At 49.8% G+C, this 16,006-nt stretch overlaps 1 protein-coding gene and 1 pseudogene across 5 annotated transcripts in view; one reads left to right on the top strand and one right to left on the bottom strand.

Annotated features, from left to right (window-relative positions):
* The window catches only part of SLC24A1 (solute carrier family 24 member 1), a 32,277-nt gene extending 17,891 nt beyond the window's left edge, over positions 1-14,386 (top strand). For 2 of the 5 annotated variants that reach the window (XM_066343726.1, XM_066343725.1), the window contains 7 exons: positions 1,335-1,443; positions 5,242-5,322; positions 6,295-6,386; positions 9,481-10,170; positions 11,376-11,465; positions 12,840-13,006; positions 13,937-14,386. In XM_066343726.1, coding sequence (XP_066199823.1) covers positions 1,335-1,443; positions 5,242-5,322; positions 6,295-6,386; positions 9,481-10,170; positions 11,376-11,465; positions 12,840-13,006; positions 13,937-14,186 — 1,479 coding nt within the window. In that variant the 3' untranslated portion in view covers positions 14,187-14,386. The remainder of the gene's footprint in view (positions 1-1,334; positions 1,444-5,241; positions 5,323-6,294; positions 6,387-9,480; positions 10,171-11,375; positions 11,466-12,839; positions 13,007-13,936) is intronic. The other 3 variants (XM_066343730.1, XM_066343728.1, XM_066343727.1) reach the window with 2 other exon arrangements.
* Positions 11,618-12,113, bottom strand: LOC136376316 (ribosomal biogenesis factor-like; annotated as a pseudogene).
* Positions 14,387-16,006: the final 1,620 nt, after the last annotated feature.

The raw sequence follows: 16,006 nt of genomic DNA, 5'->3' as shown, positions 1-16,006 counted from the left end.
ATCCCTGGGCCTGCTATAAAGTGCTGGGTCACCACAGCCGCCAGATGGCAGAAGAGTTCAGAGCCAGAGGGAAGGAAGGGGAAGGTGAAAGGGGAGGAGGCCCAGGCTGGGGTCGACAGAGGGACTGAGCAAGCGTTTGTCTGTCTGGGTGCTCCCTCCTAAATCTCTGTGTGTCACTAAGAATAAGTGTGTGCTGTGTCTGTGTGTCTGCACCTACAGATGTATGTGCCTGTGAAGGTTCTTGAGCACATGGGTAGAAAAAACATCTGGATTGAGAATCAGAAGACCTGAGTGCTTGTCTTTACTCTTCATTTAGGTATATCCAGTGGTGGGAGTCAAATAATTTAACAACTGGTTCTCTGCCCTAATGACCGTTTTGAATATAAAAAAATGATATACTGAAAGGTAGTTTATTTCATGCATTTAATATTTAAATAAGAACAGTAAAAGAGGTACACAAAACTAGATTATCAGAGTTTTAAAATATTAATGAAATAATATTAAATAATACCTGACAAAAAACAATAAGACTGTTAAGATATTTCCATATTTCTTTTTTTTTTTCCATATTGCTTTTTGATTGGCGTCCTAACTTGCAATTTTTTTCACCTATGGACGGAATGAATATTACAACCAGCGCTTAGAATACGCTGCTGCACAGATGAACATTTAAAAAAAGTAAGGAATGTAAATTTGTGATTTCCACATTGGGTGGCTGCCCACCTTAGAGAGAACCCTGATTACAAGTGCCATTTTAACAACTGGTTCACCAAACTCAACAAAAAAATTAGGTGTCAGTTCTGCCAAATCGGTGCAAACCAGCTGAATCCCACCACTGCTTATACCCGTCAGGAACTCGATGAGTTTTCATTTCCTTTTCTGTTGAAGGGATCACAGCCTTCTTATCCCTGGGAGTGGGACAGAGGTAAAGCACCATGATACTGTCTGCGACTGTGCAGGGCTGTACCCCCGTGCAGGGGTCTGTCTGCGTGGGGTGTGGGTGAGTGTGTGCTTCCATGGAGGTGTCCTTGGGGGATAGACAAACCCCAAGCCCTTGGTAACGTGGTATCCTCAGTGCACACTGTCTGCTGCTCCCTGCTGAGAGCTTGGGGGAACTGACTCCATTGGTGGAATCAGCCAGTCGTGGAAGAGTTGAGGGGAGGCTGAGAATGAAAGTGTAACTGCCCTGGTTGAGGTGAAGGACAAAGGGAGGCCAGGAGAAGGCTTTCTGTGCTGGTCCCTCTGGGGGAAGGCAGGATTACGTGAGGCCTGTGGGCGGCCCCCCTGGCTCGGGCAGAGGCCCACTGAGGCCTGTGCTGCTCTCTCCTGCTCAGCTCCCGTCCGTGCTGACCCGAGTGAGCAGCTCGGCCTCTCTGCACAACAGCACCATCCGCAGCACCTTCTACCGGCTCATGCTCCACAGCCTGGACCCTCTGGGGGAAGGTAAGCAAGGCCTCCCCAGACCTGTGTGGTCTCCCTGTCCACTCCTTCTCTCCTGCAGCTGGACAACACCTGGGGCCTATGAGCCCGAGCAGGGGGTTGGGTGAGGGCGGCAGTGGTGGAAAAGCAGAGGAGAGTGTGCGCAGTCCGTCTGGGAGACAGGTCCAGACAGACACACAGAAGTCACTAGGGGAGGAGAAGCCCCGAGGAGCCAAGGCCCTTAGGTTTCCACATCGCATTATTTCCCTGCCTCTCGGTCCTCTCTTGTGAAATGAAGAGGTTCACCTGTAGTCAGTGAGGCCATGAATGCCAGGTGCCCTGTATTGTTGCCCCCGGTATTTTCCCTGCACAGCTCACCACCCACGAGTGACGTCTGTGTGTCCCACTGAGTCTCCTGCCAAGCAGCTTGGCTCAGGCTGACTGGCCAGGTCACTTCCGGCGGAACCTCCTGTAGGGGCCAGAAGCCGTGGTGGCACCTCTTTTTCTTCTGCATTTAGCTCTTGTGTCCTAGGAAGATTGCTAACCCTCCCCCACCCAGGAATCCTAAAGGATGTCCTGGGAGCTGCCAGGACCACTTCTGGGGGTGGGGAGGGTCAAGTTGATGTCCAACTTGACAAATGATGGGGCAGCTGAGATTCTCACCACCTGTTTTACCAGTTCCTGCCTTCTGGCCTCATCCCCAAAGAGCTGCCCCCAACATGATTCTGAGGCCCCCAAAGGTACCCCTCAAGGATGCGCCAGCTCTCCGTGGGCCCCTCCATCTCTGCGGCTCTGTGCAGAACTGGCTGCCCAGGCAGGAGGCCCCTCAAAGGGAGGTCGGCTTAGGGCAGAAGCTCAGGGGCTGGAGCTGCAGTTGAGCAGGAGGGCTGAGGACTGAGCTGTCTATGACACTAGAGACTAACCCTGGAGCTCCAGGGAGCACCCTGACCGCCCTTCCTAGTTCACGAGCAGATTTGGAGGGCTCAGAATTTCCTCCAGCCCTGAAGTATCTTCTTCTGACACAATATTGGGATTTGGGGTGTTTAAAACAAGTATGTTGTACTGTGAAAAGCAGAGTCAAAGAGAGGGTGATCAAACCTTCCTAAGAAAGTCCTCAAGGCGAGCCTCGGCAGACACAGAGAGGCCACCGCCAGCGTCAGCCCAGAAGCAGCTCCGCTGGGCTCTGAGGGTGCCCCAGGAGCCCCAGCAGCCGTGTGTCTCAGCGCCCACGTCAGGAGGAGAGCTGCAGCTCTGGGCTGTGCTTGGCCACTTCTCGGGGACGCACTGACTCTGGCGAAGTCGTAGAGACTTCTCCTCAGTAGGCCCTCAGGGCCCTCTGCCTGGGCCACTTCCACGCCCAGCAGTGCCAGCTGGCCTGCTTGTCCTAACAGGATTATGTGATGTCCAGGCCAGGCCGAGGTCAGAAGAGATTGATACTAAGGAGATGATCTGCGGCGCTGAGAGCTGAGAGGCCGTGTGAGAAAACGGGCTCTGGGGGAGCCACCGGCCGTCCTCCAGGGAGGATTCCCGCGTGGTCCACTGTGTGCGTATGTGGCATGGGGTGGCTTCACTGCGAATGACCACTGGGGTGCTCTGGGATACAGTCCTGCGCAGAGATGCTGGCCCGATGCCACACCCCGACATGCCGTCCGGGAGGGCTGGGGCCGCGCAGGCTGTGACAAAGGCCTTTGTTCCCAAGACTTTCCAGATGCACGTTTGTGTTTCCACATGCGGTTTCCAATGGCTGTCCAGATGTTTCCAGCCCTTCTCAGATGCCAGCTCCTCCACAGCGCTGATCTGTGGTCTGAGCTCTCATCCTAGGAAGGGGCTTTCCCTCTCCAGGATGCAATGACCCCATGCCACTTCTGGCGATGTTACTCGGATGTGTGTGTGTGTGTGTGTGTCTGTGTGTGAGAGAGAGACAGACAGAGATGGAGAGAAACAGAGAGAGGCCCTGTAAGCTGACCTGCTTCCTTGCTAGCGTGAGAAGTGAGAGGACAGTGTGTGATGAGGGAGGAAACAGAAGGAAGGGAACTCGGCTTTCATGTCAGTCCCTCCAGCCGACGGTCAGCAGATATTCTCAGCTCCAGGACTGGGCCCAGGGGAGCCCGTCTTGCTCCACAGAAGATGCCAGGGCTTGCTCAGTGCCAAGGGGGCACTGGTCTTGTTTGGATGAAGGAGGCAGTGGAGTGCTTGCTTCCTGACTTCTTAGTTTGGACAAGGACTTCCTGGGCAGGCCCACCAGGACACTTTGAAGGACCACACGTGACAGAGTGGTGGCTTTCTACAGGATGGAGCCTATTGCCAGAGGGGGCTGCAGGCGAACCTTCTCTAAGAGTTTAGGAAACAGGTTGAGAGGAGGGAATTACAGACCTGTTTATGTCTCCTTCTCACCCTGGACCCCGGCAGAGTTGGGTCCGGCCAGTTCCCCAGGTTGCACCTGCTCTGCCTCTCTGGACGGAGGGTCTGTCAGGGTCTAACCTGGAGCCCCTTGGAACGTGGGGCCTCATCACTGCAGACTCGGTGGGACAGCTGCTCTCAGCGGCTGCTGTTGATTCATCATTACTGTCAGAGCTGAAACTGATGTACTGCTTTCTAGGGGCCAGGCGCTTGCTAAGCACGTTTGTGTGTACATTTATTCCTTCAACAACTCTGTAAGATTTTGCAGATGGAGAATCTGAGGTTCAGAGAGGTTAAGGAATCACCCAGCTTGGTCCACAGCTAGCAAGCGACAGAACTAGGATTCAAATCCAGGCTGCCTGGTGCCAGAATCTGAGCTAAGATAGTATTTAATTACATAAATTAATGTGTTTTTGTTTACTTTGTTTCACGGATCCCCACGTCATTGCGCTGAGTATATCATGGTGTTGCCTTTTTAGAGGAGGGACACTGAGGCTTAGAGAGGGTCCACAGGGTTTCCAGTGTCCCCCAGTGTCCACAGGGCAGAGCCAGCATGGGACTCAGAACGACTCCATGGCACTGCTTGGTCCTATCATTGGTACCATCATCCTCGCCCTCCCACAGTGCCCAGCCGAGGAAACCCTCACGGCCTCCGCACCTCGGTCTCCCACCTGGAATTATGCACAGAAAGCATGTTGCATGATTCCTGGAACACAGTCACATTGGAAGAGAGCTGCCTTTTCCATTTTCCTGGCCTGGAAATCAGGGCAGCACATTCTGTGCACAGCGCTCAGTGGGCCTTCAGCACATCATGTGCCCAGGGTCTGGAAGGGGCCCTGCTGGGTTCAGGTGTCATGGTTCAGAAAGGGTGAGGCAGGAAGCATGGCGGGCAGCCCTGGAGTTAGAGCAAAGCTTGTAGTAGATTTATAGAAAGTAAGCTGCCAAGGACCTCACAGGTAATCTAGTTCAAGGATAGCAAACACACCTCTGTCGTTACTCCTTCACTCCCTGCCCATTGCAGACGTCCCAGTCAATCTGGGCTTCCTCCTACCAAGCCTGGACGAGGTTCCTCCTCAGGTCAGCACTGCAGCGACTGTCACCGGGGCTCCCAAAGGAAGTGAATCCTGTTTGTTGTCCCGTCCCAAGACTAACCATTTGATTTTGCCAGAAAGAAGATAGGTCTAGAGAAGGGAAGTGACTTGCCTAAGGCCACAACCAATTAGTGACAGTGCAGGGAATTTAAGACAAAAGTCTGGGAACTGGGCACCGTGACAACCTAGTGGGTCTAGAATCCAGACATCGTGACTCCCGGGCCGGCCTCTTCCCACCCCCTTCCGCCGCTCTGGCTGCTGCTGACCAGCCTACCTGAAGGGTGTGGCGGGCGTGCTCTGGCCCCAGATTTGTCTCCTTTTCCATTTGCAGCAGCCCGTTCCTCCAAGAACAAGGATGAGGAGAGCTTGAATCAGGCCAAGCCTCAGGTCAAAGCAGAGAGCAAACCAGAAGGTGAGAGGATGGCAAGACCAGCGGGTTTTCCCCGCCACCTCCCTCCCTCCTGTCCGCCAGGGGCGGAGCCAGGCAGATGCAGTAGAGTTGGTGCTGCCGGCCGGCCAGGCAGTCCTCAGTGCCCCTCCCGGGGGCAGTCCTGCACAGTGCCCTCTGTACTCTTTTAGATGGGCAGGCAGGGCCAGGCCGAAGGCTGTTGAACTCTCACTACTTTTTTGCTAACTCTTGTCCAAAATTAGACTCTCTGGGACTCTATTTCTTCTTCCTGACTCTTCTACACAAGGGTAGTTCTGCCACGGATTGGTCTGAGACCAGCACTCCAGTGAGAGAAGGCCACCAGGGGTCTGGTGACATTGAAGTCCAGAATCTCTGTGGCTTCTGGGGTAGGAAGAGTGAGACAGCTACTGCCCAGTGGACTCTGTAGAGCACCCCAGCCCTATCTGATGTACCCAGTAACCCTTGGAGGGAGGTAAAGTAACAGTCATTGTTCCCAATTCTATAGGCAAAGGAGGCTCAGAGGGGTCAAGTGAGTTGCCCAAAGCCACACAGCCAAGAATTGAAAGAGCCTGTACCTAAACTCAGCTCTCCAGACTTTTCAAGGCTTCCTAGCTGCTGTCTTTGAAATCATTAGGGTTGTCTTCATGTCCATTGGGGCTGGGGCTTTGCCCTCTGTCTGCTCCATTTGCCCAAACTGTTCACAGTATCCTTGACCACATTAGCCAGGATGGAAATATCTGTGAATATAGGGGAAGCAAGGACGGCCACTTGCCTGCTGTCCTGTCATCTGCACCTATCTCTGTGGATAAGACGATAACAGTTTACCTCACATCATTTTACTTTTCCTACCAACAAGAAATTCCCCTTCTGGGACCCTGTGGACAAGTCCAGTAGCCTGTAGCCACTCACATCAGTCTCTGCCAGCTGCCATCAAACCTGGAGCCTTCTGACCTATCCCATGTTTATCCTTTAAAGAGGAGGAGCCAGCCAAGCTCCCTGCGGTCACGGTCACACCAGCCCCTGCTCCAGACGCCAAGGGAGATCAGGAGGAGGATCCTGGCCGTCAGGTAGGCACCAGCCTCTTTCCAGGTGGAGGAATTTGAGAGGCCCAGAGAAAGACTTGCCGACCCCAAACCCTTCCTTCCTGAGGGTCTGCTACTTGAGGTTCATCCCTCTGGGGCAAGCATCATGAAGAGCGGCTACTTCATGGGCCCGCTTAACACCGGTTAACAGCATACACCTTAGTCTGAGGGAGCTAATGTATATATGAGACTGTGTTGCCAACGGCCACATGCTGTAAAAACATGAGGAATAACTGTTAGGGGTCTGTCAGCAACTAGGGGACAGTGAGACCAGTCAGCTCAAAATGCCAGAGGGAGGCTTGCCAGGTAAAGGCCTAGGAACCGTCCGAGGTGTCTTGGCCTTGTCTGCAGGGCCTCCCGAGCCCCGACACTGCTGTCTTTACAGCCTCGCAGCCTCTTCACCCCGCTCCAGCCAAGCTGGACTTCTTGTCTCCATGCTTTTCCATGTCCAGGCCTTGGACACAGGCTGCTCCCTGTAGAACGCCCTTTTCCTCTATCTTCGGATATCCTAATCTCCCTCCAGGCCTGTGCAAATGCCTCCTTTGCCACGAGGCTCCTCTGCTCCCCGCAGGCCGAATGCCTACAGTACATCGTCCCTCTCCCAGGGCTCTGATCACTGCCGTTCTTGTACTCTACTCGAGTCCCTCCCAGTTCTGCTGCCAGGTGGCGAGCTTCCTAAAGTCAAGGCCCAATTCTGAGTCCTCTGTCTCCCCTCCAGAGAGAAACTCAGGGCACATGGCTGTGCTCACTCGGGGCTGAGTTACTGGCAATAAATAAGCATTCAGTTCACAAGTTCCATTGCTGCTTTGTTTTTTTGGACACCCAGAAGCACTCAATTTTATCTCGTCCTTAAGCCAGCTATTTGGAGTTCAGTGTCTAAGACAGCTTCATGGTATCATGACTGTCCTGAGTAGGCCCATGATAGCCAGCTCAACTAAAAGGTAGTAAGAGGAACCCCAGGGAAGAATATGAAGCTTGGTGTCACCAGGAGCCAGACACCTAAGCCTGATAAGGTGCCTGTGACACTGATGGCTCGTCACTCCATGTCCTGCTCTCCCCCCCGCCCCCGCCTCTGTGTGCAGGTTCTGTAACTCGGCCTCTCCCGGCAGCCTGGCTCCATTTGCTTCCTTATTTGCTCACACAGCCCTTCACTACTCCCCCGGGTCTCTGGTCTTCAGGGGCATCACCCTGTGACTGGCTCCTAGTCAGGGATGAGAGAAAATTCATTCAGAATCATGGGGCAGAGAGCTGCCTGTGTCCGGTGGCAGGTAGAGGTGAGGTGCCTTGATTTCAACATGGAAGAAGGGAACATTAGGGGTGACAGTTCTTAGAGAATAGGGTACAGGCTGGGCAGATGCTCCCAAACCTTTTGGTTTAAATGACTTGTCATCTTCTCCAGGAAAACTTTTCTCCTGAGGGGGCTGGGAGAGGGGCAGGAATTACTTCAGACCAACGTCTTCTCCCTCTTCAGTCCCAATGCAAGGCAAAGCCTCAGAGATAGAATATTTGACTTCATCAGGGGTTCTCAACCCTGGTTGCATATTAATTTGAGGGAGCTTTAAAAGATGCCTGGGCCCCACCCTCAATCAATTAAGCCAAAATAGCTGGGGTGGGTCCTTGGGCATGAATGTGTTCAAAGCCTCCAGGTGGTTTTAACATGCAGCAGAGTTGAGAGTCACTGAGCATCTCTTGGGGGCTGGCTGTGTCATGAAATTTGTTACAGAAAACTTACTCCATGAGCACATATACCAGGTCATTTGTTCAAGGGATTGGACTAGCATGTTGCTGTAGGTTATTTGGGAGCCTAATCTGAGGAATCTCAAAATCCATGGCATTTGAGTCAGTCCATGGTTCCCAAACACTGGTCTGCAGATGGACCTATTGGGAATACTTGTGAGCATGTCAAAATAGATTCCTGGCTTCCAGTCCCAGAGATTCTAATTCAGTTGGTCTAGGTGGAGCAAGAAAATGTGTATTTCTAATAAGCTCCCTATACTATGAGGTTTGGAAACCAAAGATTTCATTTGGCCCTGGCATTCGCAAAGCAGGGTGGGTTGGTGAAGAGGCCAAGAGTTGGATTATCCGTATTCAAATCCCAGCTTCATCACTTACAGACTGTGTGGACCATGGGCAAGTTATTTAATTACTCTTTACCCTATCAGTGTTTTTCAACCGCTGGTCTGTGGACCATTTTCGGTGTGTGAAAGAGTTAACCATTCTGATGTTGTATGAAGCTTATAGACTCTATAATCACTGGGTCTATAATCTTCATACAGCATTGACTGCCCTAGTTTCTCTATCTATTAGATGGGTTCAATTCTATCTATATCACTCATGAGACATAGTAACTACTACTATTATTATTATTATTATTATTATTATTAATTATACCACTTAGTATGGAGCCTGACACCCTCAATAAATAGGTATTATCATCATTTTATATACATCATTTTATAATAAAAGTTTATGAGTTTAGTAGACACTGCAATGTGATATAACCACCAAAAAATATCATGCAACATTAATGGAAGCATATTATCTAAGGCAAGGGAGGTGATAATCCTATTAACACTGTGCAATGTTCTGTGTTCCATTTTAGAAGCCTCTTTATGGGATATAAGCTAATTAGCATGAGTACATCAAGATGGGGATGTAGGCCATTATATGGGTGAGTGACAGAAGGGCCTGGGTTTCTTTAATGCAGGCAAGAGAGCTGTCTCATGGAAGAGTGATTAGCTTTGTGCTATGTGTCTCCAAAGAGTAAACCTATATACAGAGGGTAGCTTCTTGGTATAAGTATGGCCTTCAGATCAATCAGAGTCACCAAAGATGACAGAGGCTGCTTTAGGTGGTGAGCTCTCCATCTCTGGAAATGATGAAACAAAGACTAAACAACCTCTGGGTAGGAATGTTGTGAAGGGAATTTTGCTGAATAATTGCACTAGTTTTCTCCTTATACTCAAGTTTTTAGATACATTTGAAGAGAAGAGGAAGAACAACAAAATAATAGGAAGAGACTGGAAGGCAAGCAAGCGGAGAAGTAATTGCATGTTAATCTGTTGGCTTTGGCTTGCAGGAAGGAGCTGTGAGCACAGGTGAAATGACAGGGGAAGAGGTCGGAGCTCCTGGCGAAAGTGACAGGGGAGAGCACAGTGGAGGTGGAACGCAACTAGAAGGCGCAGGTGACGCTAAAGCAGAAGGAAAAGGAGACAATGAAGGCGCAGGTTCAAGCCAAGCAGGAGCTGGTGGTGAGGTGGGAGGTGATGAAGCCGAAGAGCAGGAGCTCGATGCTGAAAATCAAGGTGAAGCCAGAAGTGACGAGAAAGGTACGGATGGCGGAGGGGGAGGCGGTGGAGGAGGCCATGGGGAAGAGGAGGAGAAGGACAGTGAAGTTCCGGTGGAAATCAAAGGAGACGGTGAAGGTGAAGGTGAAGTCCAAGCGGGACCAGATGGCAAAACGAACGGTGATGAAGGTAAAACCAAAGAGCAGGAGACAAATGCTGAAAATCAAGGTGAAGCCAGAAATGATAAGAAAGATGGAGATGGAGAAGGGGGAGGCGATGGAGGTGACAGTGAAGATGAGGAAGAGGAGGAGGATGAGGATGAGGACGACGAGGAGGAGGAGGATGAGGAAGAGGAAGAGGAAGACAATGAGGAGCCTTTGTCCCTGGAGTGGCCCGAGACCCGGCGGAAGCAGGCCATTTACCTCTTCCTTCTGCCCATTGTGTTCCCGCTGTGGCTGACAGTGCCTGACGTCCGGAGGCCGGTGAGTCTGCCCACCCCCAGGAAGCAGTGGGGTCTCTGGGAATCCCACCCAAGAGGAGGAAGAAGACAGGGTTAACTGGCTTGACAGGGCTTACCCACAGAGAGGGTCTGGGTTGGAATGTGCAGCCCTGGAGGGAGGGGCCCTAGGGCTTGCAAGGCCTTAGAGCAGGGGTCCCCAAACTTTTTACACAGGGGGCCAGTTCATTGTCCCTCAGATCATTGGAGGGCCAGACTATAAAATGAACTATGAACAAATCCCTATGCACACTGCACATATCTTATTTTTAAGTAAAAAAACAAAATGGGAACAAATACAGTATTTAAAATAAAGAACAAGTAAATTTAAATCAACAAACTGACCAGTATTTCAATGGGAACTATGGGCCTGCTTTTGGCTAATGAGATGGTCAATGTCTGGTTTCATATTTGTCATTGCTAGCCGTAACAAGTGATATGACGCGCTTCCGGAGCCGTGACACGTGTGTCCCGCGTCACCAGAAGTAGTACTGTGCGTGAGCGACGCCGCGCTTTGCAGCGCAGCCACATACAGAACAACAGGAGCACAGGATGCAGATCCTGTGCTCTCCTCACTGACCAGCAATGAAAGAGGTGCCCCTTCCGGAAGTGCGGCGGGGGCCCAATATATGGCCTTAGGGGGCCGCAGTTTGGGGACCCCTGCCCTAGAACATGCGTATTTCCACCACTATAAGGAATGTGAGGTAGTCTCAGTATCTTGATTTTAACATAGGAACGAAGCCACTACACTCCTCCGTATTTCATAGGGTTACTGTGAAAACCCTGGGTGACATGCGATTTCCCCCCAACACTCCTATTTTATAGGGAAAGACCTAACTAGTGTACCCCACCCATGCAGTCTGTATTCTGTCCCTGAGTCTGGAGAGGGGTAGGGCAGACAGGTTGCAGAAGCCAGATTCAATACCTGGATTGGTCCCGTTCCAGGGCAGGCAAATAGCTCTCTTCACTTCAGGGCGACTGCTGAACACCCTACTGTCTGACTGCCCTGTGGGCCGCCAGCCCCGTCGTTCTCAAGGTCCTCAAGGGAAACAGGTTTCAGCTCAGACGTCTCTAGATCCTCTCCATCATCCTTCCAGCAGACCTTGTCACTGCTGCTGGGGCTCCCTCAGAAGGTCCAAAGACCTTTAGCTTCTGCAACTTACTTCTCTTTCTTTTCAAACTTTCAACCAGGAGTCTAAGAAGTTTTTTGTCATCACTTTCCTGGGAGCCATCCTGTGGATAGCCATGTTCTCATACCTCATGGTGTGGTGGGCTCACCAGGTGAGTGGACAGCAGGAACTGAACCCTGTATCAGCGGGTCCCAAGGACGCTTCTTCCCTTCAGGGTAGATTGCCAGTACCTAGGGAATGGTGAGGAGCAAGTGAATTTGTACAGTTTTTGTATCGTTTGTAAAGGCAGACTTTTTTTTTTTTTGTATAAGACATGACTTTATTGGTCTTTGAGGGGAATCTGGTTTTAGGGGGAATCACCAGCGCATCACAACTGAGCCATTAATCTTGTAGCTTCGTCAACATTCACTGATCTGTTTTCATGACACTGCTGAGGACTCAGCCGTTTCTGCCGAGGCTCCAGGGGAAGGCCTGTGGAAAAGTGGGCGAGCTCCTTCTGTATATCTATGAACGCTGGTTCATTCGGTGAACCTTCTCATCATTCACAATGTTTACCTTCTTAAGCTTAGTGGTAACTGGTTTTGCTTTACTTTTACCCTTAAAGTTTTTCTGGCTGGCTATTTGAAACACACTCCTGGGCTTCTGCCCTTTTCGTTTGCTCTTGGCCATTGTCAGGTGTGGCACACAAGTGACATATACGTGAGCCGTAAGATGTATAAGAACAGGGGCTATCACAGGTAGGCTCGTGGAGGAGGTAATACCCTCCAGCCCAGGTTACACCACAGGCACGCGCAGGACTACCAAGGCAGACTTCTTTATTCCCGTGAATGTAGTGCTCGTGTAGTCAGTCACATTGTGGCCTGCCCTGGAAGGCCCTTCACAGTCCGCTCTCTCGTCCTCGTTCCCTGTGTCTCTCAGGCATCTCCCACTCCCCTCTGCCTGGTGCATCGGACACACTCCTGAGAGCCAGCTCAGCCGGCCTCCCCTGGCATTGTAATCAGTCTGCCTCTGAGTGCCCATGTCTTCTGTTCTCCCTGCAGCACTGCACTGGGCCCAGAGCTGTAATCACTGTTCACCAGCTTGGCTCCTTCGCTAGGCTGAGAGTAGGGTCGGTGTACTGCTCGCTCTTCTCTCCCCAGCCTCTTAGTTCCTGGCACATAGCAGGTTCTGGGAATGGAAATGTGACACGAACAGATAGATCTTTGGAGGGAAGGGCAGTTCTTTTAGAAGTAGAAGCGCTGTTGTTTGAATGACAGTGAGAGGTGGTATCATAGATGGACTTTAGTCCAAGTTAGACAAGAGCAGTCATTCCCTGAGCCTGGAGCAGGGGCCCTGTCCTCTCTCTCTATGGCCATCTCCCCAGCGGTCAGTTCCACCGTCACCCTGCCTCACCCAGGCCAAGGGGCTGTGCTGAGCTCCATGGGAGGTGTTGGGCTTGCACATGACATGTGGTCAGTGCTTTGAAGAGCCTTAGATTTTCCACCTGCTGTTGCCATGGTTTCTTATCACTGTTACTGTCTGCCAGGTTGGTGAAACAATAGGGATTTCTGAAGAGATTATGGGTTTGACGATCCTAGCAGCAGGCACATCAATTCCTGACCTCATCACCAGTGTGATTGTCGCTCGGAAAGGCCTGGGAGACATGGCCGTGTCAAGCTCTGTGGGCAGTAACATATTTGATATCACCGTGGGGTGAGTGGCAACGTTGCTTTCTAAGGCATATTGAGTAACTGGAAAACCTTGTGTGGGCTCTGTTCACGGTTTTCTGCTTCATTTATTATACATGGAATAAAAGTGTTTATATTATTAGTTTCTATATGGCAACTAAGTATCCTCCCTTTTCATTTATCACAGCCAGATGAAATAACAGAACCAAAATACTGCCTGAAATGTAACTGACTGGAGTTTATAGATGAATTGAAAAATTAAGTCCATTAAATTCCATTACCAAACACCGTATGTCAAAGGCTCTCCTCACGACCTGCAGAGTGATGAAGGTGGTATAGGGACAGTGACTCGGTCTCACTTCCTGATAGTCCTACTCCTTTGCATCTGGGCTCCTGCCAGCTGGAAAAGCAATTTGTATGAACAAGCAAATGCTGCATCCTCCTGCGCCCATTCCCTTACCAACCTGGCTTATTTTCATTTCCCCAGTCATGTGCTGGACTTGAATGCTGGCTCTGGTTTCGTTAATTTGAATTTATGTGTATGTGTGGGTGGGACAGGGAAAGGGCATAGGAGCACCCTAATCACTGAAGAATTTAAAGAAATATTATCCTGAGCTGGGCCTTATTGTAAAAATTTATAGAGATAAGAGTCACACATCAACAGATCTGGGTTAGTCATACAGAAGTCATGTAGTATGAAGAAACAATACTCAGACCCAGAAAACTTCAGTTTTAATCTAGGCTCTCCCAGTTATTAGCTGTGAGTCCAAGGCAGGTCATTTAATTTCCCGGAACCTTAGTATTCTCATTTGTGAAACAGAGCTAATATTTTCTGCTGTTTCATAGATTGTGTGTGTGTGTGTGTGGAAAATGAGTGCTTTGTAAATTGTAAAATACAGTTTATGGGATGATTGTAAGCACGAAGAATGCTCACACGGTTCCTTCAATCCTGCAGCCTGCCTGTTCCCTGGTTGCTCTTCTCTCTCCTCAACGGACTGCAGCCCGTCCCTGTCAGCAGCAACGGCTTGTTCTGCGCCATTGTTCTGCTTTTCCTCATGCTCCTGTTTGTGATCTCTTCGATTGCATCATGCAGATGGAGAATGAACAAGATCCTGGGCTTCACAATGTTCCTTCTTTACTTTGTATTCCTGATAATCAGTGTGATGTTAGAAGATCGAATCATATCCTGTCCTATATCTGTTTGAGTCAGAGTCACTGGTGTTCAAAACGGACATGGATCAGAAAACCATGCCAGAAGTTACTGCAGCTCTTGTTAAATTACAGAAAGAATGAACACTGTCCAGAAGGGTGACTGAGAGGCTGAGAGCCGCTGATGGACATGTGCTACAGGAGTGAAAGGTTCTCACTGCAAACACCTGCGGCTCATTGTGGATTAGCAATCTCACCTCAGGAGGGGTGGAGTTCCCACCCCAACTGAGACAGACAGCTGTCACCTGGAGACCAAGAGACGGACCCTGGGAGTCAGAGGGTTTTCTACATGAGATCACTGGGGCAAGGGTGGGGCAGGCACAACCACTCCCAGGCTCACAGTCCCTGATCCAAAAGATGCAGACGTGGTCTGTGTCTGGCCCTTCTGGGACCTGCCCCAAGCACACGCTGCCATTTGCTGTCTCCTCTTTTTCTGTCCAAAACATGAGGTTCTATCAGGGTGTAGTCATTACTGGTTCAGTTATTGGGGAGTTTGAGGAGCTAAGGCTATAGGGAAAAATGAAGTATAACAGGAATCAACTATCATTAGTAAAATGTGTACTAATATTTTATAGCTTAAAAGGACTGCGTTAGCTCTTATTGCATTGCTGAAAAGTGAAATTAAAAAATAAGTAACCCAAGAAATTAAATTTTTAATCTGTCCTTGAATTGGAAGGAATGGATATTAAGGAAGGAAAGCTACTCTAAGGGCCATTTAGAAACATATACTTATTAGAAAATCCAAGTTAGTGTTGTCTCCATCAAGTGGTCACTTTGAGGGGTTGGACATTTAGCACAGCTGCCCTGGCCCTGCCCCTCCAGGGTATGCTCACGCAGCAGTGCCAGCTGCTCTGCTCAGTGAGAAGCCACAGAGTTCCAAGTCAGGAGGGCCTCATCTGGTTTATACAGGAAGGAGCCCAGTGGAGCAATGCACTTTTGTATGTTAACCTACAGACTTAGGGGTCCCCAAACTTTTTACACAGGGGGCCAGTTCACTGTCCCTCAGACCGTTGGAGGGCTGCCACATACAGTGCTCCTCTCACTGACCACCAATGAAGGAGGTGCTCATACAGGAAGTACAGCAGGGAGCCAGATAAATGGCTTCATGGGGCCGCGTGCGGCCCGCGGGCCGTAGTTTGGGGACGCCTGCTACAGAGGATCCCAAAGCAAGGAGATTGATTTCTTGTGTGATTTTCATGTGGATGTTAAGGCAGTTACAAAGGAAACCCCCCCCAAATGCTTACTTAGCACAATGGCAACACAGTGAGAAAAAAAAGTATTACTATTTCCAAGGTAGCTAGTGTAAGGGACATTTGTTTTTAAAAATCGTGTGGTTGTTTCAACATTTCAAGTGGAATTGAAGTGCTTGTATATTAAATACCACTGCTTGCTGCTTTGACTGGCATCAAAGGATACATTAAAAATGAAAGAATTCTATGTCCCTGCTTTCTCAGCAAAGGGAGCTGAGGTGACTATAGATTATATGGTAAAAATAGCTGTATTTATGAGCATGAGAGAGGATTCTCTGAAGACTAGAAGATAGAACAGGTGTGCTATGAAAATAAAAATCAAACATTTTGGTGTTGAAGGGCTGTGTTCAAAGTACTTCAGACCATAATCCATCTCTTAAGATGGGTTGGTTAATTTAATTAATGGCCTCACTATCCCAGGATTCACATTCTTTGGAAATGACTTTTATTCAATTTCAATAAATTGTGAGTCCCAATTGTATTTTATTTTTACAAACAGATGAGTTCATCTATACCTTTAGGTCACTTGGTCAGAATGCTCAAGAGAAGCATTCAACAGAAGACCA

This window comes from Saccopteryx leptura, chromosome 6 (assembly GCF_036850995.1).
Source record: "Saccopteryx leptura isolate mSacLep1 chromosome 6, mSacLep1_pri_phased_curated, whole genome shotgun sequence".
Taxonomy (NCBI): domain Eukaryota; kingdom Metazoa; phylum Chordata; class Mammalia; order Chiroptera; family Emballonuridae; genus Saccopteryx; species Saccopteryx leptura.
Note: the sequence above shows the minus strand (reverse complement) of the source record. Positions and strands in the feature narration are given on the sequence as shown.